The sequence below is a fragment of the Astatotilapia calliptera genome, chromosome 22, assembly GCF_900246225.1.
Source record: "Astatotilapia calliptera chromosome 22, fAstCal1.2, whole genome shotgun sequence".
NCBI classification, from domain to species: Eukaryota; Metazoa; Chordata; class Actinopteri; order Cichliformes; family Cichlidae; genus Astatotilapia; species Astatotilapia calliptera.
The window spans coordinates 1927968-1955574 of NC_039322.1; the positions used below are offsets into that span (position 1 = coordinate 1927968).

The following is a 27607-nucleotide window of genomic DNA, read 5'->3' on the forward strand; positions in this document are numbered from 1 at the left end:
AACATCTGCCTGCAGTGCTGCTTCATCACCTGCAACTTTCATGTGGATTTTGTAAAGTCATTTGTTGAATGTTTATATGGTGACATTTAATAACTAATGCATGCATTAGAAAACCCTGCATGGAGCATCTTTCCAGCAACACATTAAACCCACACTCACTGCACAGAGTGATTTAGCACCAACTGAGATGTTAAGATGCAGAGTTTATGACCACGTGTGGAATAAAACATGTTTTTGAGGCTTTTTCCTTCTACTTCCTTCCAGAGCTGATGTTCAAAGATCTGTCGTTTAAATGAGCTTTAACCACAATAAAATATTCTGTTCTTTTATTTTTCACTTTGAAGTCAAATAATCAGCATCTTTACTCAACATCTAGTCTCAGTTCAACAAACTGAACCTCATTTTGATCATCTTTAGCATCAACAGAAAAATCTACCACTGTAAAAGTCTGTGTATGATATTTAAAATAAGAAGCAGCAGAATAAATAAACTTTAAAAACTCAGCTGTTTTGACTCAAATGTTCAGAAACAAACTGTCTCAACAAATTCTGCTCAGAGTTGATTATTTTGGGTGAAATGAGCCTTTAAAGTCCGTAGCACGACCACTTTGAGGCTAAATGGTTAAAGACATCATCTCTGTCTCTGTCGCTGCATCGAGTCTGTTTTCTGAGCCCAGTGCGCTGCATGATATTTGAAATTGTACAAAATGTAAAAATCACACACTGAAGATGAATTTCTGTGTTTGTGAAACTGAATCCTGCATCTTAGCTGTGAGTGTATCTGAACGTGTTTCACCTTCAGATACACTGAGTGTGGGTGGATGACTTTATGTGAAGCACTAAATGTATAAAGGCTCATTTACACCATGAAGGCTGCTCTCACAGACCGGCACAGACTGATTGTTAAGGTGGAATTAAGAAATAAGTGTCTAAAGTTCTTAGAACATGTTTAGCGCCACCTTGTGGCCGGACGTCACTTTTTTCTTAAATTCAGCTTCATGAGGTTTTAAATTTCTGTCAGTTTTTGAAAGCAGGGTTCCAGAGTGTAAATGAACCTTTATATACGCAGTGTTTCATGCCCACTTCTGTGACATGCACTCTGTTTAACTCAGTGGCAGCTTTTCAGTGTGAAAATGAACCACAAGAACTGAACATCTGTCCTCATGCCTTCAGTCCAAGTACAATCAGCAGTGAAATGTTTTCATGCTCAGTTAAAAAGTTTCTTCTGTTCACATATTTGAACAAACATGCAGGTTTGTCTCATTACAGCCTCTTCAGTCTGTGGCTGTAATTACACAACAGTCACGGTGGAGGCTGCTGCTTTAATCATGTGGTTGACAACAAGAGCTCCAGAGCAAAGAGCTCCAGGGCAAAGAGCTCCAGGGCAAAGAGCTCCAGGGCAAAGAGCTCCAGGGCAAAGAGCTCCAGGGCAAAGAGCTCCAGAGCAAAGAGCTCCAGGGCAAAGAGCTCCAGAGCAAAGAGCTCCAGGGCAAAGAGCTCCAGGGCAAAGAGCTCCAGGGCAAAGCGCTCCAGAGCAAAGAGCTCCAGAGCAAAGAGCTCCAGAGCAAAGAGCTCCAGGGCAAAGAGCTCCAGGGCAAAGCGCTCCAGAGCAAAGAGCTCCAGAGCAAAGAGCTCCAGGGCAAAGAGCTCCAGAGCAAAGAGCTCCAGAGCAAAGAGCTCCAGGGCAAAGAGCTCCAGGGCAAAGAGCTCCAGGGCAAAGAGCTCCAGAGCAAAGAGCTCCAGGGCAAAGAGCTCCAGGGCAAAGAGCTCCAGGGCAAAGCGCTCCAGAGCAAAGAGCTCCAGAGCAAAGAGCTCCAGGGCAAAGAGCTCCAGGGCAAAGCGCTCCAGAGCAAAGAGCTCCAGAGCAAAGAGCTCCAGGGCAAAGAGCTCCAGGGCAAAGAGCTCCAGGGCAAAGAGCTCCAGGGCAAAGAGCTCCAGGGCAAAGAGCTCCAGGGCAAAGATCTCAGTATTTTCCTTTGATGAAAAACTCCAGAGAAAGCAGCACGATTAAAAACTACCAGAATCAGAGTCTTGATAACACCGGTGGATCATAGTTTCCTCATATTTCTGAGACTACGTACCTCCAACATTGTAGCCCACACAGGAGTTCTGATCACAGTAACCCGGAGGCCCCTGGGGGCCGATGGGTCCGGGGGCTCCGGGCCGACCGGGTACTCCGGGATTTCCAGGTCGTCCTGAGGGTCCAGAGCTACCTGGTCTGCCCTGTCCCTGGGGACCTGGGAGGAAGAGGATGAAGAGTTTAGAAAACAAAACTGAATGTTAGAATTACAGAATCACTCTGAGGTCAAACTCATCATCAGTCATAAGAACCCCGACTGTGAGCCCGAAGTTATCACAACATGTGTTTGTGTTTTCTCCTGCGTTCTGTCAGTCAGAGGACAGAAAAACACTGTGCAGCTATCAAAGTGATTATTTTAATGGTTTTATGGTCAGAGTCGAGTAGTTAAAGTACTTCCAGACGTTTCCAGGTAACAAATGTTTAAGACATTTTTAAATGGCACTCAGAATTAACTTAATAACATCTCAACAACTAAAACTACAGAAAAATTATATCAACTATTTAATTTTAGAGACAATTTGTTCACATTTTTTGGTTCAGTTCAGAAAAACAACAACAACACTAGTACTAATACTAATAATAAAAATAATAATCTTACCATGTCAGTTAAGACCTTTGATAAAAAATTATATTTTCTGTTGAATTTGTGGATTTTACAACATCTTAATGATCCATGTGAAACATGTGAAACATTTTTTCTTTTACTAATCAGACAATCGTGTTCAGGACTTTCTTCACTGCATCACTGGGATGGTTCAGAAAGGCTTAGCAGGTAAGTTACCAGGTGGTCCTGGAGGTCCTCTGGGTCCTTGTACACCCACACCTGGAGATCCCTTATCACCCTTCTCTCCTGGTTGTCCTGGAAACACACAACAGAAATAAATACTGCTTAAATTTCTATATTTTGTGTCATTCCATACAGATACACTGTAACATGGAGAAAGTCAGGAAGTTCGACCTTTCCTGCACATTTCTGACTTTTTATTTATTTTTTGCTGTTAGACTGAACCAGTGCAGCTTTGCATCGTTTGCAGTTCAAAATAATTTTGTATTTATTTTATACTGGGCCGTGTGGCAGCCCCTCAGTTCACACTGATTTAAACGGTAACAGAGTTTTACTGTTTTGTTAAACTTGCCTCTTTCTCCTGGTTGCCCATTCTGTCCATTTTGTCCTGGGAAGCCTGGTCTGCCTGGGGGTCCCTGTTCTCCCTGTGGTCCTGGGGGTCCTTCTCGACCAGGCTCTCCCGGTGGTCCGGGAACTGTGCGGATTGACACCGGAGGACTCGGCACGTGGTTCAGGATGCTGTTGTAGCGCGCCATGTGGCCTGAAAACAGTCCAGGTCAAACATTATTATTATTATTATTATTATTATTATTAACAAATAAAGGTTTGGGGTTTTTTAACTCACTTTGGATCAGCTGCTCACAGACCTGTCGGGCAATGGCCTGAACTGATGCTGTCGACTGGAGATCTCCCTGAAAAAACACACGATGTTCATATAAAACACACGTAGTTATGTGCGAGTGTTTTTAAATGATTCATATTCTGCGTTTTATGAAGGCGCTACAGACTCAAATTATTAGGACTGAAATTCACTCATAAATCTGCAGATTTGTTTCGTTTCTTTTTCAGCTGCTAGTGTCAAATTTTTAGTTACAGCAAATTTAAAGTAAATTTATTTTATGAAACTCAAATACACACATATTATATTTACTTATTGGATGATGTTGATATTTCATTATTGTAATCAACGAAGGAAACAGTGACTAATGTTTACTGCATAGTAATAAAACATATATTAATATATATTATTATACTGTTTGTGTGTCCTTGAGTTTGACATTGCTGCTGCAACACAACAATATATCTCAATGTGCAGGTCAACAGACAGGACGTTTGTGACTGGGGGGAAGTAATAACATGAAGACAGAGAGCTTACCCGTTCACCTTTCTCTCCCTTAGTTCCAGCAGGTCCCTGCAAGAGAAACGAATTCATGAAAAACCAGGAAAAAACCTCCAAACTTGTGAAACATCGAACACAAGATGAAGCAGGTGATTCTCTCGTCAGGGCAGCATGTTGATCATCTTGCTGTCCTGATTAAACTGCAGCCTGCTTGTTTTTGTCATTTATTTAAAATGTTGGAAATCTTTATCTATATGAATAATAACTAAAACATAATTTCAAATGTTTATACTTTTCAGCGTTGACATGTCTCAGAGGGAAACAGACACGTCCTAAATCGAGGGGATTAGATTTCAGGAACGTGTCGAGACCAGCGAGAGGCCTACGGCAGCGGCCCAACCCCCGGTCCGAGGCCCGGGGGTTGGGCCGCTGGCCTACAGGACTGTGATGGTGGTACGTTTGTCGGGACTTTAACGTTCCCTCTCAGAGTCTGGAGCAAATCTACAAGAAACATCGTTAAAAGCTTCAAATGTGTCGACACGAAACAGAGAATATGAATATTTGTGCAGCGCTGTCACTTAACGCCGTGTTTATAATAATAACGAAACAGACAAACATCCAGGAAGAACAGAGGAACAAACACATAATAAACCAACTTCGATGGAGCTGCTGTGACCTCGGTGCTTCTTTCTAATACAAAACTTTCACTGAATGATGTTTATCGAGATGAGAAAGAATAAAAAGTGTTAAAAAATACAACCCAGAATGTAGTATTTATGGAAACAGTGTTAATACCCAAAACTTGAACTACTGTATATTTTACTAAATTCTCATTACGAATCTGCCAGCATGAGGTAAAGAGCTGATGAGGCCTTTCTGCAGGCCACCCATGCATCTGTAATTACATGCTTATAAAGATTTTATCACAGTGATGAATAATCATTTGTCAGCAGATTGTATCACCGCCCACAGAGTCCAGTGCTTTCTTTGTTGCTGCACTTCGAATGTGATTTACTCTCCATGAAGTTTTCACATAATCAGGAATAAATACGAAAGCAGCGAGCGCTCACACACCTCTGTTTACAGTGGCTGAAGTAGAAACCAGCACAGCAAATGGACTGCAGACAAAGGTTTACATGCACAGCCTACATACTGATCAGTGACTCTGCAAACAGCTGGAGATCAAACTGAGACACTTTGCTGCGTTTTGCATGAAGCTGCTGTCCCACCTGTTTCTCCTTTAGTCTGATTTAAATGCTTGAAACTCTTTGAATTTTTAGTTTATTTCCACTGCTGGCAAAATATTTTAACACATTGCAATAACGACACTGTGGGGCTGAAACATTAAGGCTATGCATAAGTGCAGTTCCTCTTCTGAACACTAGAGGCAGGCTCCAAAAGCTTCCACATTCACAGCAGAAATAAACACGTTTAAGTGAGAACAAAATGACTTTGAGTGAACTGTGACTCCTGCCACTGAGTCATCGCAGCAACATAACACAAGTCCTGATGTAGAAACAGAATGAGAGAAAGAGGAGCCGTCAGCACCAGTGATGGATCTGTTCACTCAAGCGTTTACCCAGAAGGATAACGACACTGCCAGCCTCTGAGAGAAAGAAAGAAGGATTTGTGTTGGCCATTTGAAAGGCTGAGGTGAAGGCTCAAACAGCACTTTTCTGTTGACATAAACACAAAACACTGAGCTCCACATATCAGTGAATGTGTCAAACAGCTTCTAGAGCTTCAGACTGGACAGGAAGCTGTTAACCTCTTTGACAGACGCTCACCTCGCTGCACTCTGCTGCCTCCTGCGTCTCTGTTCACATGCAGCAGCTCATGCTCATAAAACAAATGATGGCGTTCCTTCTAAGAGCTAAAAACCCCGCCCACCCCGGCCAGTTTGGTTAATGGGGACAGGCAGCTCCACTCATTGACAGACTCACCGGTGGGCCCAGCTCTCCCTGCTTTCCTGGAGGGCCTGTACTTCCTGGGGATCCTGGAGCTCCCGGAGTTCCCTGAAGAAATCAAAAGCAATTTTTAATTATATTATTTGAATTATTATAAAGTTGTTCCTGTTGTACACGCCTGACTGAGCTTATTAGCCCTGCCCAGCTTGACCCAGTTCCATCATTATCACCTAAAGTCACAGTTTTAATTAAACTTTACATTTAAGTGCCTAACAGAGAAGCTGCAGGCATTGCATGCACATATATCCTCCTCTGAATCCTCCAAAACATTCACAAAAACAGCAACAGTGACTTACGATGGTTCCTGGGGGGCCCTGTGTGCCTGGGGGGCCATCTTTGCCTGGCAGTCCCTGAGAAGGTGAAAGTAGATGTTATAATAAAAAAGGATTAAAGAGTTCCTCCGATGACTTTGACCCAGCAGCTGTGTCTCGCTCTTTCCAGCCTTGGCTGTGATGCTGACTCTACTGTGGCCAGAGGGGGGCGCTGCAGGGCCACAGATGCTGCTTCGCTCTGTAAGGGTCTTTTTGTTCATTTGACAGCAGCTCGACTGTCTCCCTTTTTCAACCTCTGGACTTTTTAGGAAACTTTTATCTTTCTTCTGTTTTCTTTTCCACTCGTCCTTCCGTGGAGCCATGCCGTGCATTAACGTGTCATTTTCTAAAGCATCGCACCTCTTTTGTACTTCATTGTTGCTCCTGCCCCAAATTAACATATTTAAAATCAATCCAATGCCTCAAATTCAACATCTGATATGTAATTTGTCTTAAATTTGCAGATCAGTTTATAGAATTGTACATAATCTCATTCTATTCAGGTATTATATAACTTAATATAATCTAGAAAAAAACAAAAGTAGTACAATGACAGTAGAGACAGTTTACAGATATAACAGTGTTACTACAGTAGTACTCATATGAACAGTATCAGAGGTGAAGATGATAAAATATCTACATTACAGGTTATATTGTTCATATTAGTATTTGACAACATCCCAGTGGTTTACTGACTGTTAATATTTGTAGTATCAACAAACTTGTCAAACAGCTGAATTATTAGTGTGTCTGTTATGACTCACTCTGGGTCCTGGAGGTCCTTCCCTCCCTGGACCTCCGGGTGTTCCAGGAACCCCCTGAAACAGCACGAGGAGAGCAGAGGTCACTGCAGGTCACGTTCACACCAGCCCTAAACCTCAACATGCATCAAGATCAGTGTCTGTAACTCATTATATGTGAGTGGGCCTGTGATGCAGCTCTGGATGCACGATTCCTAAATACCTCCTAAGAGAAGAGTACTCACAGGTGCTCCCATGACACGGACTTTTACTCTTAGGGACACTTTTAGGCTGCATTCACACTGCAGGTCTTAATGATCAAATCCAATCTTTTTGTCTGCTTGTTCACACTACAAATAAAATGCGACAGCAAACGCGCTCCTGTGTGAACCCTCAACGCGGCCGCATGTGCAAAAGAAGACACACAACGCGCTCTGTTCAGACCCAGACCAACAGTATTGTGTGACTGATTAATGTAAAGACTTGTTTCAGACTTTATCTTTCCCAATTTTGTTTGTTATTTACATTTGGCCTAATAATGATCCTTATTGCTGCTTCAAAGGATAGCTGCAGATTTCTGTCAGAATCTGCAGATTATACAAATAAAATGTTCACGTTTCTCCAACGTTGTCTTCCCAACAGTTTCACTGACATCTACGCTGGATGGCCAGGAAGCGTTCGCGATGTCTTCTCCGGCGCTGATAATTGGCGTCTGTCTTGTGTCAGTGACGTAAAAGACGGATTTAATGCGACATGACCATCAAACAGCAGTCGCTTTCTGAAACATCAGATATGTATCAGATTCAGGACCACATACGAAAGTGACCCAGGTCAGATTTGTGCCGTTCACACTGTCACACCATGATGGGATGTGGGTCACATGGGGTCAAAATAGTCGGATTTGATGCGCTTTCGCCTGCAGTGTGAACGTAGCCTTAGTCTGAGGATATGAAGTCCTGTACCTGCGTTTTATTCGAGGTCGACACAACATGACAGACATCGGGATGAAAGGAGGTTAAACACTCGCAGAGAGTGAAGGATTTTAGAAGTGATGTGGAAGTCTCCTTCTTTCCTAAGTAACAGGTAATTCCACCTCACAGTCTAAATTTGATCTTTATTATCTCTCTAAATAATTTATATTCAATTATGAAAGCACAGTAATGTGTTTAAGCATCACTTGATGTAAAGAAATGAGAAGCTGAGTGTTGGTATCTTACTCAGAGTGCAATGAGAGCTGTGATCTGTCAGTATATAAAAGCTGATCACTATTATTACCTGAGTTCCTTGCTGTCCCACATCACCTTTCTGACCTCTCTCTCCAGGACTGCCCTGCAGGCACAACAACACACTTTAAATCAAAGATTAAGGAAAAAAGTAACAAAAAAGACTAAAAGGTTGTTGAAAACTGTATAACCCACCGGGGGTCCAATAATGGAGCGTCCACTGGGTCCTTGCCGTCCTGGGGGTCCCTGAGGTCCTGGAAGACCCGTATCTCCAACAGGACCAGTTGGTCCCTAAAGAGAGCAGGACAGAGAAAGTTGAAGCTAATGTGCTAAAAACACGGATGTGATGTAGGCAAACGTGCAGGTTTGGATATTCTGAGGTGGTGATGGTGGCTTTAACTGGTCATGTGGGACACTTTCCCAGAGATTTACTGGTTATCAGGTGACCCATGAACCAACTGACCAACCACAGGGTGGCCGGAGCCAATCCAAGATCCAAGAAGGTGAGACACGCCACACACAGCAGCTCTAATCATTTTCAAATACGTGCATGCATCAGTGTACAGTAACATTCACCCCCTCAGCTACAATGGCTGCTGGATTTTACACAAACCTGGAAAGCAGACTTTGATTAAACAGGGAGCGTTGTATTTATCAGGCTGGATAAAAAGGCTTTGCATCATTTCATTATTTAATTACTTAATTCTGCCTTTATAGTGATTTGATTAAGTTCACTATATTTTGTGCGTTATTACGTTTTAATACGATACTATTCTGTGTTACCTAAACCTCAAAACACACCACATAACCGATCTAGTTATAATATCTGTGTGGGAAATGAGCTCAGGCTGGTAGAGTCACAAACAGTGGAAGCAGTGAGCTGAATCAGTTTTAGTGCTTTAACTGAAATAATAACACGTCTAACTCCACCACCAACGAGTCCTGCTGTCTGAGAAGACGGCTTCAAATACTCGGGAGGAAATCAGTTTGTGAGTTCATAGAGGAGGAAGTGGGTTTATGATCAGCTACGTGATACGTTTCAGTCAAAGTCACTACAAACATGTGAAAGTTCAAACTAGACATTAATCCAGTCCGAGGTTATTTAAAGACTCCTTATTAAAGATGAAGCGTAGTTTGGTGTATTTCCCTCATAATGATCAGAACGTGATCTGTGCAAGCAGACGAACATTAAAAGTTACTGATCAAAGGTCAGAGACGCCTCGTTTGTGAACAGTCTGTTTTTTCCCTTTGGTTTAATAATCTTGTTAAATATTTCTTAGATTTGTGTTTTCTGTAAAATTTAGGGCTGATTAGTGAACTTTGTTGTTTGCAGCATTAATGTTTGCTCAGCTCTGAAGCAAATAATAAACAACACAGAGCACCTGTATAAAAAAGCCCAAAGCCGACTGTACTTCCTCAGGAGGCTGAGGTCTTTTAACATCTGCAGGAAGCTCCTGAGGATGTTTTACCAGTCGGTGGTTGCTGGAGTACTTTTCTATGCTGTGGTGTGCTGGGGGAGCAGCACAGCAAAGAAGGACTCATGCAGGCTGGAGAAACTGATCAGGAGGGCTAGCTCTGTGGTCGGCATGAAGCTGGACACTCTGGTGACAGTGGCAGAGAAAAGGACATTAAAGAAACTGATGGACATTATGAACAATGCTGGGCATCCTCTGCACACGGCCATTAACAACCAGAAGAGTCTGTTCAGTGACAGGTTGCTTCTCCCCAAGACAAGAACTAACAGACTTAAAAACTCCTTTGTCCCACACGCCATCAGACTGTTTAACTCCTCTCTGGAGGGGAGAGGGAGGGGAGACAGGAGGACAAAGGAGGGGGGAACAACTAAGCTGTAGTGCCTCTGCACCTCACTGTACAATACCTTTTGTGCAATACTTTTGTAAATAGTCAACAGTGCAATAGACTCAATACTTGAAATGTGCAATTCACTTGTATTTTTATTTTTTATTCCTATTTATTCTATTTATCCCCTTTGTATATTTTATTTATATTTGTCTCTGTATTTATATATGTGTGTGTGTGTGTGTGTGTGTGTGTGTGTGTGTGTGTGTGTGTGTGTGTGTGTGTGTATATATATATATATATAACAGTTCTGTAACTGTAACTTCGGTCGTTGCTGTGCTTTTTTTGGAAGTCGAATTTCCCAGAGGAACCCACCCGAGGGATTAATAAAGTTCTATCTTATCTTATCTCTTAAAAATGCTTTTACTTTGTAACTGGCTTTTCTAACATGGGAAATGTTACAGCTACAGAATATTTCTACAGATCAAAACTCAACCGAAAAACTAAGAAAACCTGGACACTGGCCCTGCAGAGGGCGGAGCCTAATGTTTTGTTGTTTCCAAATGTTTGTTGATGAGCATGACTATGGTCTGTCATAATGAGGTTACTAAAAAGATTAGATGTGCGTGCCTGGTACAAAACTGATGACATTGGTGAATTAATATTATTAATATTCAATCATTCCAATTATTAAAAGGACTCCCTGAATAATCCTGCTTTCACAATTATTACATTTATTATCATTTCCTCAATTATCACAACCTATTTTTAATTGTTCCTGTGTAGTACTCCGTGTCTTTAGATTTTAGTGAAATGCAGAGTTACAGTGTAAGTACGTCCGGCTGGATCGTCCACGTCATTCAGCCATTTCCTCCATATGTGCCACATGACCTTCAAACTGTTTCTTATTGGTCTATGAAACTTCTTCAGCTCCATTTTTTATCTTTTATCTCATGGTGTCAAATGAGGACATGAGTGAGGCACATTCATATCATCACATCTGTCAGTGGAGAAACAGCACGTACAGACTCGAACACATTGGCCTTTTTACTGCACGCCAGCATCTCTTTCTCTAGTTTGTTTTGTTTTAGCTGTTGCTGTTTCATACATTTAGAAGCAAACATGAACAAAAACAACACTTTTATAATTCCAAATCATTAAAAATCTAATATCTGTGTTTATGGTTTCCTGCCAGAGCTTTCTCTCGACATCCTGTTCAAACCTTTTCAGCTCGACACAGAACGACGGAGAAACTGACAGCAGCATCAGAGACACATAACTGACAGCTCTGCTGCACTGAAAACTGAGTCTGCTGGAAGCCGCACACCTTGAAATGTCTTCCCACATTTACGAGGATCCAGATTTGACCATTAAATTTAAATATGGAAACCGAGACGACAGAGAGGAGAGACTGGAGAGAGAAGTCGACATCTACGAGACTTCGGACGTCTACGCAGACCAGAAGGCTCGTTCAACACGACACGGAGGTAAGAATCACAAGAATCAAGACGTCCATGCTAGATATAAAAGTGCAGTATTAACTGTGGGCTGATCATACTTTATATGAAACACTAGCATTTTCTTTTAAAACCAACCAGTTTGCAAAGCTGAGCACACTGCTGCCTGAAAGCAGAGATATGGCAGTGACACTGAAAAGTATCAGTAAAATGCCTGAAATAATTTCAGGAAATTTTAATAGATGTTGTTGGTTTATTTATTCGATCAGGAGAGACGATTTGTAACATGCTAGCTTGCTTGGAGCCGTGACGTCCTTGTTGCTCCGAGACATTTGTGGTAGAGTAACAGCAGATGGTTAGATGAGGTTAGCCTTCTCTTCTCCTCGCTCAGGTAGTAATGAACCAAAAGCAGCTAGCTAACACCTGTTAGCATCTCCCCTCATGTTAGACAGTGTTTGGTGGCTGCTTGCTGCAGTAGGTGTCGTGGTGTTTTCACTAATATCAAATGTTTTCATCTCATCTGTTCAGATAAACTGAAGGAGGAACTTAAATGTGTTTAATCCAACTGTGTCTTCTGCTTCACGTTGTAGAAGCGCACACTCAGTATCACCTCCCAGCAGCCCGACGAGACCAGTTCAGAGTTCCTGCCTTGATACTGGGTCTACTGTGTCTCCTGTTGGTAGCGGGGCTTACAGTCTTCTACAAATTCTGTGAGGACTCACATTTATTTAAATAACATGGTCAAAAGGTCAAAGCCTTCAGCAGCTGATTTGTATTTACATCCTGAACTGTCTCGTTTTATGGTTTTCATGAGATGTGGAGCTGACGTCTGAGAATCAGAAGCTGACGTCCGAGAATCAGAAGCTGACGTCGGATCTGGAAACGATGAACTGCCAGTTTGGAAACAACAACCAAACACAGGCGAACACCACAGGTGAGAAACATCTCAAACTGACTCTTATTAAATGTTATTACATGATTTGAAACTGGACCTTGTGTTGACGATGTGTTATTTCTTAAAGAATGGAAAAGATTTGAGTGCAGCTGTTACTACATTTCTACTGAGAGGAAAAACTGGAGTGAGAGCAGGAAAGACTGTGAGAGGAGAGGAGCAGATCTGCTGGTGATAAAGACCAGGAGCAAACATGTAAGTGTGTCATAACTGTTAACTTAAGATACTAAATGTGTGATATACGTGATGTTGTTGTCAGAGCTCAGTCGTCCATGAATGATTTAAATATGTGCGGCGGTACATGTGATATGTTTTTGTGTCTCTCGTTGCTGTTCAGTGTTTTCTGTTTAAATATGGAATCTCTAAATCAATAATTATGAGTAAGATCTTCATGTTGGTTATTTTTTGGATTAGTAAAAATTAACAAAATGAAAAAAACCTGAAACATGAATCTACTCCTATAGAAACTGGAATGAGACGAAAAACTAATCATTCCTGTTTCTGACAAACTGTCAGGAATTTTTCAGAGAGCTGAATAAACGTGGAGACTTCTGGATCGGTCTGGAGAGAAAGGGAAAGCGCTGGTCAACGACGTGGAAGTGGGAGTGGGTGGACGGATCACCACTAGCACATACGTGAGAAATTTAATTTAGAGTTTATAAAATTGTGATCTATCTCCTGGATAAAAGCTATGGGCGTTTTCACATATGAACTCTGAACACTGTCACAGAATCAGGACGGGACGCTTTTTCCATGTAGCACAGAACAGGAGAGAGTTTGTCCCAGCTGGAGATACTTGATGGAGGAGCTGCTGTCTGTAGAGAGTGTGCAGGAGGCAGGATACATGACACCCACTCGCTCACACCACACAGTTACTGTTTGTTAAAGATCATTTCAGGTCTGATCTGACTACACTGAACATTTATGTTCTCACCAAGATAATGTAGAAATCCCTTAAATCTGCATTATTTCTAACAGCCAGCAGGGGGCGTCTCCTGTGGTTGCATACACAGGTCAGCTTGTGTTGACGTCTGTGGGAAAATGTCCTTCAGCTGCAGTGATCCAAGTCCTCATGAACACTTTTCTATGAGTCCATGGTCTCAGTTTAAGATTTACTGGATACAGTGATCTTCATTTAATCATTTATTCTCCTGTTAATGTTCAAAGCAGGTGATAAAGCAGGTACGCTTTAGTGGGAGGGGACTGTGTGGTTACCAAGGTGACTGATGAGTATGTGATGTTCCTGGATTTAAAGGCCAGATCCTCAGGAGGCTTTAAAAACACGGCTTTGTAACTAACGGGTGATGTCACAGTGGCAACGTCCATCTTTTATTTACAGTATATGGTTCTCATGCGTCCTGCATCATTTTGCATAGAAAAGTTCAGAGCTGCAGTTCATGTGTGAAAACTGCATAACTGGTAATAATGGGAATACTGGGAAGACAAATGGAAGTTAAATAGTTCAGCAGGACAATATGTTGATGTGTGTTTCTAAGCACTGCTAAGAGCTCTCTGCAAAATACTCTGTGGTGTTTTCAGGGTTTTACCTGTAACAACTTTGTACTTGTTCAACAGAGGCTGGAATCCAGTTGCAAAATTAAATCCTGAGGATGACTTCAAAGTATTTATGGATCTACAAGGAACATGGAACTACACCAACACTGGATCGAAACACTGGATCTGTGAGAGGGACATCTACTGAGAGTTTGCTGGTCACCTCTCAGTCTGACATGTGTAACATGTAACTGCACTGTATCAGATTTAAACCTTACCAAGGATTTTAATAGAGAAACTGAAGTCCCAGTACAGCTGTGTGAAGGTAAAACTGACATAATGGTGTTCTGACCTTTATGTTTTGCTGAAAAGTCAACAAAAGTCTGTTGTTGTGAAATCCCAGACTGAAAACCACAGAACTTTAATAATCAGGGATTATGTATAAAATGTCAGTGAGTCCTAAACTGTTTCATACATTTATTAAACTCCTTGAATTAAAGCTGAAAGTCTGAACTTCAATCACACCTGATTTGTTCGATTTAAAATACGCGATGGTGGCGTTCAGAGGCGAGAGGACCGACACTGTAACTGTTCAAATAAGAACTTGAGCTCATTCCATATTTCCTCTGAATCTGGATGCAGTGGCATTTTTTCTTCTCTACTTAAAAAGGATTGAAATACACAAAACAATGTGTGAAAGTCTAATCAACCAGAAATAAACACGCGTCTCCTCTGGTGGTCAGTTTTCAGTCAACATTGTCAGTTTATGTCAGTTTCTATTCTTTTATTGTGATTTGCATTGCTCTGTCTTTTTGTTGCATTTTAGTTCATTAACTATTACTGTACATGTTAACTGTTGAGTGTGTTTTGCACTGTCCCCTAACTTTGCAGTGCTGAGCTTTATGTATTTTAGTCACTGGCAGTGAAAATGAGTTTATGCTGTGCACACTGCGGCATGTGGTGGTTCAGGTTACATGCTAGCACATACACATTACACTGGCTTAATAGTTGGGCTCTGAAGGCACGAACTGTAAATTAAAATAGTTTTTAGATTTCCCATCACGCTGTCAACCTCAGTAATGACATCATTACTCTAGTCCAATCATCTTTCTTGGAGCCGATCAAACTCTGCTTCGCGTGGTGTAAATCTGTGCTCTCCATTATTTTCCCTCTCGGACTCTCTTTCATGCACCCCGCCTCCTCCCATCTCCACCTCACACAGGGAGGTCCTTTCCTAAATCCTCCCACCGCTGAGAAGCTGTCCTGCCATGTCGAGGTCATCGGAGTCTAATCTCCATCGTATCTCAGTAAATCATGTCTTCTAAGTCAGCGGCCCCCAACCTTTTTTGCACCACGGATCAGTTTATGTCTGACAATATTTTCACGGAGCGGACTATAAGGTGTCACGGATAAATACAACAAAATAAAACCAGTACTGGTGCCAAAACAATAAGATTTAATCATAACACACAGGAAGAGACCCGGGGAAACCAAGTTAATGATAAAAATGATTTAAAATAAAAAGCTAAAAATTGATATAACCCCCGAAAACCATGAATTTCACATCGAAGCCTCAGCGTAGCCCAGTACCAAACGACTCACGGACTGGTACCAGTCTGTGGCCCGGGGGTTGGGGACCGCTGAGCAGGCAACATAATGTAGACTTGATCAGTGAAGCAGTGTCCACTCACTATGACTTCAGAGAGTGGAATAAACACAGTGGAGAGGTGTGGGGAGCTGCTTTCCACCTCTGTGGATTACAGTGGGTTAGAAAGACCACAAACATCAACAGATGATGTAATCTGCTGACTACAGCTGTTACGGGGTGAGGCAGGGTGCCCCCCACACAGGCTCAGGACCAACACAGGCAGGCTCACCTAGGGCCCGTTTAGGATCACAGCTTAGCGAGTGTGTGTTTGGCCTGTGGAACGACAAACGACACAGAAAGGCCTCAGACAGGAAGCCTGAACACAAATCCGTCAGCACTAAGCACCACACTCACAGGGCAGACCGTTTCTCACTGCTGGCACAACGACACTGATATCTTCTGATAAAACACTGCCACCTAGTGTTGGAACCTTTAGTTACATTGTGCAATTACAGCTCCTTTAATGAAGCCCAGACTCCTGTTCCTGTTTACTGCCTTATATTACAGACTAACACCAACACATAGCAAACACAAAACCTCCCGCTCTACCAATTTCCATAGCAGCATCTTTACTCTCTGCACAGCTCAACATAAAAAAGAGCACTTCCTGTGTGCAGCCATCGTGATACTTCACTGGCAACTCAGAAGCCAGGAAATCTTGCACTCGGATAAATGCAGGAAAACCAACCAGGTGGAATCAGCACATACTTATAACTGTTTGAATGTAAATGTGTAAACATTCAGATATGTAAACATGTAAATATCAAAACATGTAACCACCAAATAACTAACTCCTTAACCCTCATAAACACCTCTTTGTGCACCAAATGACATCAATCTACTTCTACATTTTACATAATTAAAGAGACAGAGTGCTCTCTCGTATCTGGAGGGAAGAGTAACGATAGGAGCGAGCTAAGAGAAACAATGTTTCAATATTTTTGAAACATTGTTTCATTTATGAAAAAACAATACTTTTCATAAATGAAACAGTATTTTATAACTTCTCTCTCCTGAAAGATGTTCTGCATGACTGAAAAGCTGCTCGCACAGAATTTTCATAACAAAAGATTTTTACATACGACTGAAATGCAAGCGCGGTGTGGTGCTCTGTGTTTTCACAGTGAGCGGGGGAAAATCTGGATCTTTATCTGATAGACGTTCAACAGAGATGTGCTTTAAGACTCTGATGAACTCTGGTGAACAGACCTTCACTCGTTTTTATTCACCAAAATACCAAAAGTAAGTAAGTAAGTAAGTCAAAAAGAGTTTCATGACTCACAGCTGCATGTTTCTGTGACAAACACAACCTCTCTGTCATTAGTGTCTCAGTGACACCTGCCTGAGGTCAGAGGATCGGAAGTGATACGTCAATGATTTCTTAGATCCTACACTTTAACTCACAGAGAGAGAGAGAGTGGGTGTAACAGCATTTATTAGAGTTAGAGTGTTTGTGGGTAGCTGTTACTTCCTTCATGCTCGTCTCTAAAAACAGCTGCGTGACAAAGACAGAAGCAGACAGACGAGACTTTTACTTCGCCCAAGATGTCCACAGGAAACCAACATGTGAGATACAGCAGAGGAGTCCGAGCGGACGGTGGAGAGAAAAACAAAGCGGAGATCCGAGAGCTTGAAGCCCACGCCACCAGGACTGGGTCACAGAAAACCAGTAAGCATGAATAAGTACACTCATGGCCTGGCAGTAAACGCAAATAAAACATGGATGATGTCTTATTTTAAACATGAAATAAATAAATGTGTCATACAGCAAACATCTGTCCTCGTACTGAGAAGAGCAGCTCATTTAAAAGTCCGCGTGCTGAACGAAGTATAGTTACTGCGCTTTTCATCTCTACAGGTCGGCGTGCTCGAAAGAAACATTCAGCGAAGAGAAGAGACGTTCGAGTCATCGCTGCAGTGCTGGGAACGTTTCTTCTGCTCACGCTGACTTCGACAGGACTCCGCTGTGAGGGCCGACACGTGCTGCGCTGTTTACGATCAGTGTTCAGCATCCAGCAAACTGTTCTGGGAACGATGAGAACATTACAGCAATGCTCTCATCGTTCCCAGAGAAGTGCTGAACTTTTTAATGATTTCAAACTGTTAATTTAAAAAATAAACACACAAACGTTTGTTAAAGTTTCACATGAGCACGTTCCTCTGCAGATATCTCAGTGACCGTGCAGAGAGACGAGCTCAAAATAAAATTGGATGAACTAAATGAGGAAATGACCGAGTTGAAGAGCCAATGCTCAGGTAAGAGAGGAAAATCAAACTCACAGCCAGTGACAGCAAAGTTCACAGGCTGAAGAACAATTATTTCATAACAAGTTTTCTTTGGTTCTCCGTGTCCAGACTTCTCAGACTTCGAGAATCCAAACATAACTGATGGTTGGCCTGATTTTGAATTCCCAGATGATCGACGCGAGCGAAACGCAACTGAGAGAGGTTACAAAGCTTTTTTTCCCCTCAGTAACTGAAACAACCGTGTTTATCTGCAGTTTGAAGCAGTTACTGTGTTTCACATTTTATTTCCTTTTTTAAGGCTCTTTCACAAACATCACTGAAGTGAACAACACCTCAAACGCGACTGAGAAAGGTTTTACACTTTCCCTAAAATGTGGAACACACAGAACTCAGAATGTTCATTTAAAGCCATTTTAACTGAGCAAAGACACGTGACAGGAGTTTGGAGTAAGAGGGTGTCGGTATGTTTTCAGGGAACGGCTGTCCTCCAGGATGGGTGAAGGTCGGCTGCAGCTGTTACTATGAATACATCATAGTGTCCGCTTTGCAGAAGAGCCAAGAAGACTGTGAGAAGAAGGGAGGAATGCTGATCGTTGTGAACAGCATCGAAAAAAAGGTGAGTGCGTTTGTCTGAAGCAGCGTGACTTTAAAACGTGAGAATAAAAACTAATCAAGAAGTTTAAATCTGCAATATGAAAAAAAGTGCAGAAAACTGTCCTCTGACGTCTCTGCAGTCACCCAGATAAAATCATGTTGAGCCAGAAAGGAAGTGAGCTTAGTACAAGCAGCAGCTGGTTCTTAAGCAACGGAAGAAAACTCAGATATGTAGGTGTCTATAAACACGAACGATGATGCCTCTGACTTTGTAATGACAGAAAACTGAACACCTTTGCTTTTGAAAGAAAAGCTAAAAGTCTGCAAGACGTCACTGCAAGAGATGAATCTGACAAAGCATCAGAGCAGGTCACAAAGCAGCGCTGTGATAGTGGAACACGAGGCATGAAACACTCGAACTGTGCAGAGGTGGGCGTGCCCGGAGCTCTGAGTCTGTTCGAGGAAACTGAATCGTCGTATCTAAACCACAATCAGGCACAGCAACAGTGAGCACGCCATCAAGCGTGGCTCAAAACAGCAAGAGCCCAACCAGGAAATGACCTTTAACATGTAGGCTGTGCAGCAGAGCGCAGAGGGAGGAGTTGCATGACTATATTAATTATGCTCTGAAACTAACTCACTAATACATTTGTTGTCTTAACTGCATAAAACCTGAGTCGACACTTAGAAGCTTTCATATTTTTCTACACATAGAGAATACTGGAGGGCGAAACGCCTAAAGATGGCCTGCTGTGTGGCTCGGCGATTGCTCCGCCGTGACGGGAGGAGCTCATGAGAGCGGTCACATCAAGAACTCGCGTGTGTGTGTAAACCCGACAATTACTGCAAATATGGAAAGAAGCTATTTTTATTTTCCAATTTAATCGACTGATTGACCTCCCTGATGTTTATTTATCTGTGCGTTTCTTTCATATTATTATCATCATTACTATTGTATTTATTTATTGTTTCTGCAGACAGCTCTTTCTGGAAAAAATGATTTGATTGAACTCTGTTTAAATTAGGGATTTAATAATAATAATAATAATAACTTTTGAAAAAATATCTATAAAAGTGTTTTTGTAAATTTATGTATACAGCTTTCTGCATCCTAATTCTTTTCAATCTATAAACTATTGCTGAAGTTTTTAAACTGATCAGAAATGATTCTGCGTGTTTCTGAGTGTGAATAGTTGGGATGTGGGTGAGTTAAATCGGCTCTGTCTCTTTAGGACGAGGATGAACACGAGCATAATGGATGTGTGTTTACTTTGAGAAACTGAATAAAAACAAATGCGATTTCTTGATAACATCTGTTGATATTATTCAGCAGCGTGCTGAAGGCGGGCCCATCGGACACAGCCGTGGTTTCTGATAGGCTAAACCAACAACTCACCACAGGGCCTGGCTCTCCACGTTCTCCTCTGGCTCCTCTGATTCCTGGGCCTCCCTGTTAGATACACAAACAGCAGGAGGTGCTTAGAAACACACGATTACCAGGTTTGCTGCTGAGGTTTGAAGGTGAGGACAGATGACTTTATAACCCACAAAGCTGACAGATGAGTCATGGTGCAAGAAAAAAAAAGGTTTAATCTGCCAGGAAGTGAAAGTTTAAAAAAAAGGAATTCCACTAAAGAAATGTAAACGGAACATAAAACAGGATGTTGGTGTTTTGTCCTGTTATTGGACTTTTGGGCGCTTGACACCAGAAGCGAGAGCCCGCTCGGGGCTCGCCTCCCCGACTCACCGGGGAAGTGAAAAAACGATAAGAGTAGTGGTATTTCACCAGATGAGGATCGCTCCAGCGGGTGACTCGGTGGGTTGCCATGGCTCGAGAGGGCTGCCGGCCTCTCCGGAGCTCGCCGCCACTCGCCGCGTCCGGGGAAAAAAAAAAAACACCACGGCGCACGTGAGCCTCTCCCGGGAGCCACAAATGCTCTGCCCCACCCTCCACAAGGCGGAGGGGGTGCAAGACCATTTGAATATGACCTCAGATCAGACGAGACTTTTGTGACTGCATGAATGAATGGCTTTTATGGAGGGCCAGGAGTGACAAAATGAATGAATTAAATGTTTCATTAAATAATTAAAATTGGAATTCATTTATTAAATAAATATTTCAATAATTAATTAAATGTCCAGTCATTTAATTTAAAACATGTAATACATTATTTATTTATTTAAATTTTTATTTAATTATTGACTTTTATATTTCATTGTTTAATGGCATTTTTAATGCATTCATTTTGTCACTCCTGGCCCTCCATATTTTGTGTGTGTTTAGTATATGGATAATGACAGGTCGGCAAAAAAGTCTCACTGTCGCTCTCTGCTGGTGAGAAATGAAATTGCATACTCTTTAAATACCAGGTGGTATATTAGAGTCATGGTGCTTTTGGCAGTGGTACAAAAAGTTACTCGTTTGGTGATTGTTCTTCACCATATCAAAGAAACATGTAATGTGAGTAAAAAGTGAGGTGACAAAGTGCAGGAAAAATGATGTTTGTGTCATTGTTGTGATGCAGATGTGCGATCACGTTTGGTCGTTGTCCATGTTTCATTCAAGTAAGCAGACGATGAAATGCAATGCAGCAGAGGTGAGACTTGCCCAGTAACCAAAGTGTGTGTGTGTGTGTGTGTGTCTCACTGGTGGTCCAGCAGGGCCTGGGGGGCCTTTGCTGTCCTGGGTGCAGGTGCAGGCTTTAGGCAAGGCCGGGCAGTCTACCTCCTTCCTCTGGATGACCACAGCATGATGAGGATGACACAAAGAAAAAACAAAAGCAAATAAATAAATATAATAACAGAATAGAAAATAAAGAAAACGTAATGGCATGAATTGTGATTAAAAAAAACAAACCAAACAAGGTGGAAATATGACAAAGCTCTCCGTCTCAGATTTGAATTTCAGATATTTTCAGACTACAGTCACTGTGGCACACAGCAGTCAGTGACTGTCATGCTGCTACTTCACTACGTTCTGCTTGGAAACCTTCGGCCCCAGCAGTAAAGACCTCAGCCTGCACGACTGTGCAGAACACGTTAGCCACAGACGCCTGAGAGCACCTGCTTCCCGACACACTCTGATGTTGGTTTGGCGTCATGAAAAGATCCAAATAAAACCAGGCAGGCAGTTTAAGTCTAGACGACTGCTTTCAATGGTTTTACAGTGAAAAATGGAAGAAAACATGACTCATTCTAACCCCGAATGCTATCAAGAAAATTACTGTAATGGAAAAATCTCTCTCTCAGTCTCAAATAGATTGAAACTGTCACCTTGGTGCAGGCAGTGCTAATAAACTGTGTGTAAATGAGCACTTAAGAGCTTCCAGGTCATCTCCTCCTGCTTTAAACAAGCAAACATCGAGACTGCTTCAGACTTTGACCTCACCAGACTGGGAAGTTCACAGCACTTGTCTCTGTTGGCCCACGAGGTGCTGCAGACGATATCAAAGTTCTGGAGCTGAAACTGCAGAGAAGGAGAGAAAGAAATGAAATCCACATCAGGTATGAACAACAGCCAATCAGCTGCCAGGTGTCTATGACAGAGAGAAACAGAGACGCACTGAGAACTGCAGGTAGTTCAAAGCACGGCTGGATCAGGACGTCAGTGAGGATCAATAAAAGCTAATTATGATCAGCTGATGGGACTCAGCAGGCAGCGGTATTTTTATTTTACCTGGCACATAAAAAGCTGCTGATGACTCACTGCAACTAATCACTAATAAATCACTCATTTTGGTGCTGAGCATGTGTGGCTTTTCACCATAATCCTGTATTGCACCCATAAAGAAAGGGAAGATCACCCCAGCTTTACACCTTCCTTTGAATCTTTTCAAATGCCTGTTCTCTGCTTGTCTAATTAAGTGTGGAGAATTTGGAGGTGTAAAATGAGAGCATTAGTCAGGGCCGCCCTACGATTCACAGGCTTTAAAGCACAGCGGGAGTCTCTGCATCTCGTCTTGGATTGTGGGAAATAGTTAAAAAACCAGAGTCGAACACATTTAAACGCTCGTGGAGGCCAAAATCCATAAAACTGTTTGAACTTTGAGGCCAGAAAGTGTCCTTTTTTCTAATCTTCTAAGAACAGAAGTAATCTTGTGATGGTTGTTTGCTGCTACCTGCAAAAACCTGCCGATGCTTCATTCTGCAAACTTCATTTTCAAAACTGTAAACACGTACGATCCAAAACGGCAGCTGTGCCGATGCCATGAAGCTGAGTTTAATACGAGTGTAAAACTGAACCTGTCAATCAAAGTTGTTGGGCTCCGCCCTCCAAACTGCCAAAAGTCAGAGTGAGGTGAGCGAGCAGAGCTGCCTGCGAGAGCGGGAGTGTGTGGCAGCGCCTGGCGTCGTGTGTGCGAGGGCTTCTTTGTGCGTTTGGCTGCTGAATCATAGCGGGTCTGAATGCACGCACAAGGAATTTTGCATGAGTGAAAATGAAAAGCTGCGCCTTATCTCGCTGCCATTTTGACACCAGTATAAATCCGTACTCGATTGCTTCGTTTTGGGCGCTGACACGGCCGTGCCTGGCGGGGAAATAAAATAAATAAGTAAATAATTACGCTGCTTATTTGACACAAACGGTTGAGTTTTGCAGCTTCGGAGCAAAGTCGGCGTTGCACGTTTTCTCTTCAAAGGGAGATCAAACAATCAGACACGGCCTCTGTGCCGCTGCTATTTCTGAAGGAGAGGCCGGAAATTGATTTGTTTGCATTCATACAACTGCTCGAGGAAAGATGGAGAAAAAAAGAGTGAACAAAGTGCAGCATGCATGTGAGGAAACCCTGAGTGTTAGAATTCATGTATCACATGTGCAGTAAACCACAGGAAGGCTGACAGTGGTGGATTTGGGTCTGAGGAGGGCATGACGTGCACCCATACTCTGTCCCTGGGTGTAGGCCTGTTCCAGCCTGCGGCTCTTTAGTGCTTATACTGCGGCTCCGCGTGGTTTGGGAAAATAAATGAGACGAATTGAGCTGAAGTGTATTTTATTTATGTTCGTTCTTGTTAACTTGTAGTTCTAAATTGGAAGATTATTGCGATACTGAAATAAAAATAAAACTATTTTTTAAGCGTCACACTCGTGGAAGCCGGTGTACCCGCCTAAACGCCTGCATTTATGGAGACTTTCAACCCCAGGTAGGTCAGTTATGGATCTTCGGATCCACATTATGTCAGCAGCTGTTCTCCACCGTGAACTATGTTAAAAACAAACACCGCTCACGCCTCACAGACGACAGCTTACAGTCCTGTAAAGATGAAAGTGACTGCGTACAGCCCCGATCTGCAGACGCTGTGCGCAGAGGTTCAGGAGCAGAAGTCCCGTTGTAAACATATCACAGCAGACCCGACGATGTTTGCATGAACACGCTTTTCAGCATCTCTTTATTGACCACTTCTCACACACGGTTGCTGTACGCACACAGCCGGCTGTAGCTTTTCAGCCCACAGCCCGACACACACCAACAACAACACAACAGCATAGATGGCACAGACGTTAAAGCGGCGAGGCGTGATTGTGGGTGCTGCTCAGGTGCATCCTCCTCCCCTGCAGTGGCGCTGCAGACCACGCCCCCCCCCCCCGCCACACACATTAACCAGGTAAAATACATATTTAGGCAGAATTTTGCAAATATCTGTTTTTCTTTTAATTTTTTAGCAGCATAGAGCTTTATTTCCAATAACTTTTTAAAAGTCAGGTCAAGGCTCCAAAAGCCCAAAGGCGATATGAGGCTGGCTCACAACAGTTTTCGTTTGCTACTTTTTCAGCAGCTAAATGTTTGTTTTGTCACAACAGTTCAGATGCATTTAACCATTAGTAATGAATTTTATTCTCTGGTTTGCTCCCACAGTGCATCTTTGTCTGCCCCATTGTGAGCCGGGCTCAGCTGGAGGTTTCTTCCTGTTTAAAGGGAGTTCGTCCTTCCAGCTGTCACCAAGTGCTGCTCACAGGGAGTCATCTGATTGTTTGGGGTTTTCTCTGACTTACTGCAGGGTCCTTAAATGTAACTGAATGAGATTTACTCTGACATTTATTCTGGGCTCACATAAAAGGCCGAAACACGCAGAAACATTTTGATATTTCATTTTTATAGCAGACTAACGTCCACGATGTGTGGACTGGTTCTTATATTTGAGCAGTCAAAGTGTTCCTTCCAACACTCACTATTTCATGGACTCATCAGGGGTTCGGTATTTTGCCCAAGGACACTTCAACATGCAGACTAGAGGGAGCAGGGGCTCAAACCAGCAGCTTCCTTTGCAGTTCACAGTATTTGTGTGCGTGCTGCTCTCACCGGTGCAGAGTTGTCCTTGTTCCCTCGGGAGCGGACCATCCTACCGAGAACCTCCAGCCCATCAGTGCTGATGTTTCCTGCTGCGTTGACGGTCTTCTCAGACACCATCTTGCAGTCAACGAACACTTTGGCGCTCGTCTTACTGATGGCGAGGTGAAGCTGCAGAGAAGGAAGAGATACAGCCACTCGTTTAAAGTTTTAGAGGTCCAAACATGAATGCAAAACAAGTGATAAATGCTGTTAATAAAGAAGCAATTATTATTAATATCTGTGATGATTATGACTCCTCACAAACATCAGCAGCATTTAGAAGCCCTGCAGACGTCTCGGCCTGCAGAAAGTAGGAGAACAGCGCCCTCTTCCTGTGAAGCCGTAACATGACCGAGCTGTTCTTCATGTTTGTCAGTACGGTGCTCACACACTGACACAGTAACAGTTGAATAACACCGAGCACCAACAGTGCACAAACATTAAACACACAAGAACAGCTCAAAGGATTTAAAATTACAGCTCAGACTGCTGGGAGACCTCGCACGACTTCTCTCTTACTTCACATGTGAACTTATTTATGGACTTTTCTTTTCTCCGTCCTCTCAGTCACCAGTCCAGGCACAGGTCTGTCCTCTTTCAGCCGTTTTCTTTCTGTCGAAGAGGATTTTTGACCTTTGCACCTTCACCCAGGGAGGCTAAAAAGCCCCACAGAACAGGAACAGAATATCACAGAGTACAACTATATTTGAACTGTTTCCAGCACTTATATAATTAAATTATTATTATTATTAAATTGCATTTAAATGTGCATTAAAACACACAGCAGCTAATAAACTGTTTTAATAAGGTTAAAAAAGAACTGAAGGATATTTGGCTGGAATAAAATAATACAATGAGCCACATCCAATTAATTTAATGTTAAAGGAAAAACACCCCACAGGGAGCACATTGCACTGTTCCCACAGGACAGTGTTACAGCAGCTGCACAGCCTGAGCTGGAACTGGGACACAAACCAGCAGAGTAGACTGAGACTAAGTGACATCACTATTTATAATCACACACACACACACAGACACACACAGGTATTACTGTCACCATCACGGACAGTCGAGAGCTGAACTGCGAGGCGGATAAAACGCCGCCCGTCTCCTCCGAGTGGCTCCTCGACACCATTACCCCTCCTCTCCCAATATGGCAGCAGACCACCAGGCTGCCGTCAGCGACTCTGCTGGTTTCACAGCAGCAGTACACACAAATGCACACACACTAACACACCTTGAAACCCCACTGACCTCCGTCTGTAAGTGCACTGTTGTGCGTTGGTGAAAGTGATGCGGTTTACAGAGAAGCTGTTTTTGGACCATCTGAGTTGTTTGTTCGTGTTTCGCTACTTTTGAAAAGTGCAAATTAAACTGTTAAAAGGGTCTATGTTTATCCTGGCAGAGCGAACACTGAAAATGCTAAACATACGCATGCTGCTATAAAGACAACAGGCTGTAAACCCAAAAAGTCTGCTCTGTAATTTGAGTTTCTATATGCCTGCATCAAATTGTGACACGTACGCACGGATGAAGAAATGTTTCTATTTTCTCCGACAGCTGGAGACGAACGTTTGTGAAGCCTTCAAAGCTCCTGTAATAACCTGGATCACAGGAGATAAACACACTATTTTACTTTTAGGTGGGATCTTAATGTTGGATGAAATACTTTTCTGGCTGCTTTGCATCCTCAGATAATTATAGTCTGCAAAATTATGGGTTGAAAAAAATGATTATAATAATTCAGATTACTAATGCCTGCAAAAGTCAGATTCATTTCCACTGCAGAAATCAATCTGCGGTTCTTTGACAGTTTGATGTCTACTTTGGTTAATGTTGTGTTGCATTTGGAATTAAACATTAAATTTAATGTTAATACAGCGAGAAAGTGAGAAGGAAGTCACCGCAGCTGAAGAGCTGAAAGTGTTGCACTGAAGCTAACATGCGTTTTATATTTGGAAGGACGGGACTAGAATTTCTACACATCCCAAACTTCCTAATGATAATAATAATAATGATGAAACAAGAGCAACTGCAGACCTTTCTTCATACTGCATGATGATGTCACTAACATCCAGATGTTCAAGAACAGGAAACCAGTGAGGGCAGCCAATCAGAAGAAAGGGATCTTTAAGTGGGCGGTCTTAAAGAGATAGAACCTAAAACCTTTTTTTTGGAACATGTAAACCAGGTTTAAAGCTGTGGATGCCCACATGTGTGTGCAGTGTAGATGTTCAGTCATGTTTCCAAATGTCAGTTTTTTTAGCCACTACAACACACACATCCTGCGTTTGTCAAATAACTGAGAAAAAGTTTAAGAAAAAGTGAACTTGAGAACTTACAGGAGACTTTTTTAATCTTCAAAGTACTTAAAAGCAGGATAATTGCCAAACTGAGCTGACTATCAAATCATTTGAGTCCTCTGATCCATAATCACAGAGTCCTATACAAATGTCACACAGACTTGTCAGGTAGGCGCTACAGATGCTGGTCTAGGATTTAAAAATGTATGCAGAGGCAGACGCGCACACACATGCAGAGCAAGCAGAACAAAGGGTGAAAAGGTAAGGAGGATAAGCTCTGCTGACAGCGCGCAGACAGCAGATCAGTCAGCGTCCCTCGGCTCTGACACGCCGACAAAAACACAACACGACTGCAAGCAGGTTCAGGCTCGGGGCATGACTCAACTACAGTACGCCTGTCAGGACTTCCACTACTGTCACACTGCTCGACAGGGCCTCGCGTGGCAGAGGAACAAGTGCAGGGAGCGAAGGAGGGAAGGAAGGAAGGAGGGAAAGGACCGGAGCTTGTCAATAGAAACCTGTGAAGCTGTCAGTCAACAAACCAGAGGAAAAACATCTATAT

General features: G+C 42.6%; 3 protein-coding genes across 11 annotated transcripts in view; 2 read left to right on the plus strand and 1 right to left on the minus strand.

The window, feature by feature from the left end:
* Positions 1–27607, minus strand: part of col14a1b (collagen, type XIV, alpha 1b) — a 161878-nt gene that overhangs the window by 4491 nt on the left and 129780 nt on the right. For all 8 annotated transcript variants that reach the window (XR_003271026.1, XM_026156695.1, XM_026156694.1 and 5 more), the window contains 14 exons: positions 24713–24871; positions 21805–21882; positions 21064–21150; positions 19813–19866; positions 8420–8515; positions 8277–8330; positions 7026–7079; positions 6247–6300; positions 5927–5998; positions 4020–4055; positions 3489–3555; positions 3216–3404; positions 2861–2938; positions 2081–2236 (listed from right to left, as the gene is read on the minus strand). Coding sequence is in view for 7 of the 8 variants with exons in the window: in XM_026156695.1 (XP_026012480.1) it covers positions 2081–2236; positions 2861–2938; positions 3216–3404; positions 3489–3555; positions 4020–4055; positions 5927–5998; positions 6247–6300; positions 7026–7079; positions 8277–8330; positions 8420–8515; positions 19813–19866; positions 21064–21150; positions 21805–21882; positions 24713–24871 (1234 nt within the window). In the remaining variant the exon portion in view is untranslated. The remainder of the gene's footprint in view (positions 1–2080; positions 2237–2860; positions 2939–3215; positions 3405–3488; positions 3556–4019; positions 4056–5926; positions 5999–6246; positions 6301–7025; positions 7080–8276; positions 8331–8419; positions 8516–19812; positions 19867–21063; positions 21151–21804; positions 21883–24712; positions 24872–27607) is intronic.
* LOC113014896 (natural killer cells antigen CD94-like) lies at positions 11202–14352 on the plus strand. The gene is made up of 6 exons (XM_026156704.1): positions 11202–11511; positions 12072–12191; positions 12296–12415; positions 12504–12628; positions 12950–13068; positions 14009–14352. Exons 1-6 carry the CDS (start codon positions 11358–11360, stop codon positions 14133–14135), a joined length of 765 nt encoding a protein of 254 aa, XP_026012489.1. The 5' UTR covers positions 11202–11357; the 3' UTR covers positions 14136–14352.
* Positions 17038–19437, plus strand: LOC113014895 (C-type lectin domain family 9 member A-like). 2 transcript variants are annotated; one of them, XM_026156702.1, is made up of 7 exons: positions 17038–17244; positions 17434–17541; positions 17742–17831; positions 17931–18023; positions 18121–18174; positions 18296–18438; positions 19131–19437. In XM_026156702.1, exons 1-7 carry the CDS (start codon positions 17121–17123, stop codon positions 19194–19196), a joined length of 678 nt encoding a protein of 225 aa, XP_026012487.1. In that variant the 5' UTR covers positions 17038–17120; the 3' UTR covers positions 19197–19437. The 2 variants fall into 2 exon arrangements, with proteins under 2 accessions (XP_026012487.1, XP_026012488.1); XM_026156703.1 differs by having other exon boundaries at positions 17991–18023.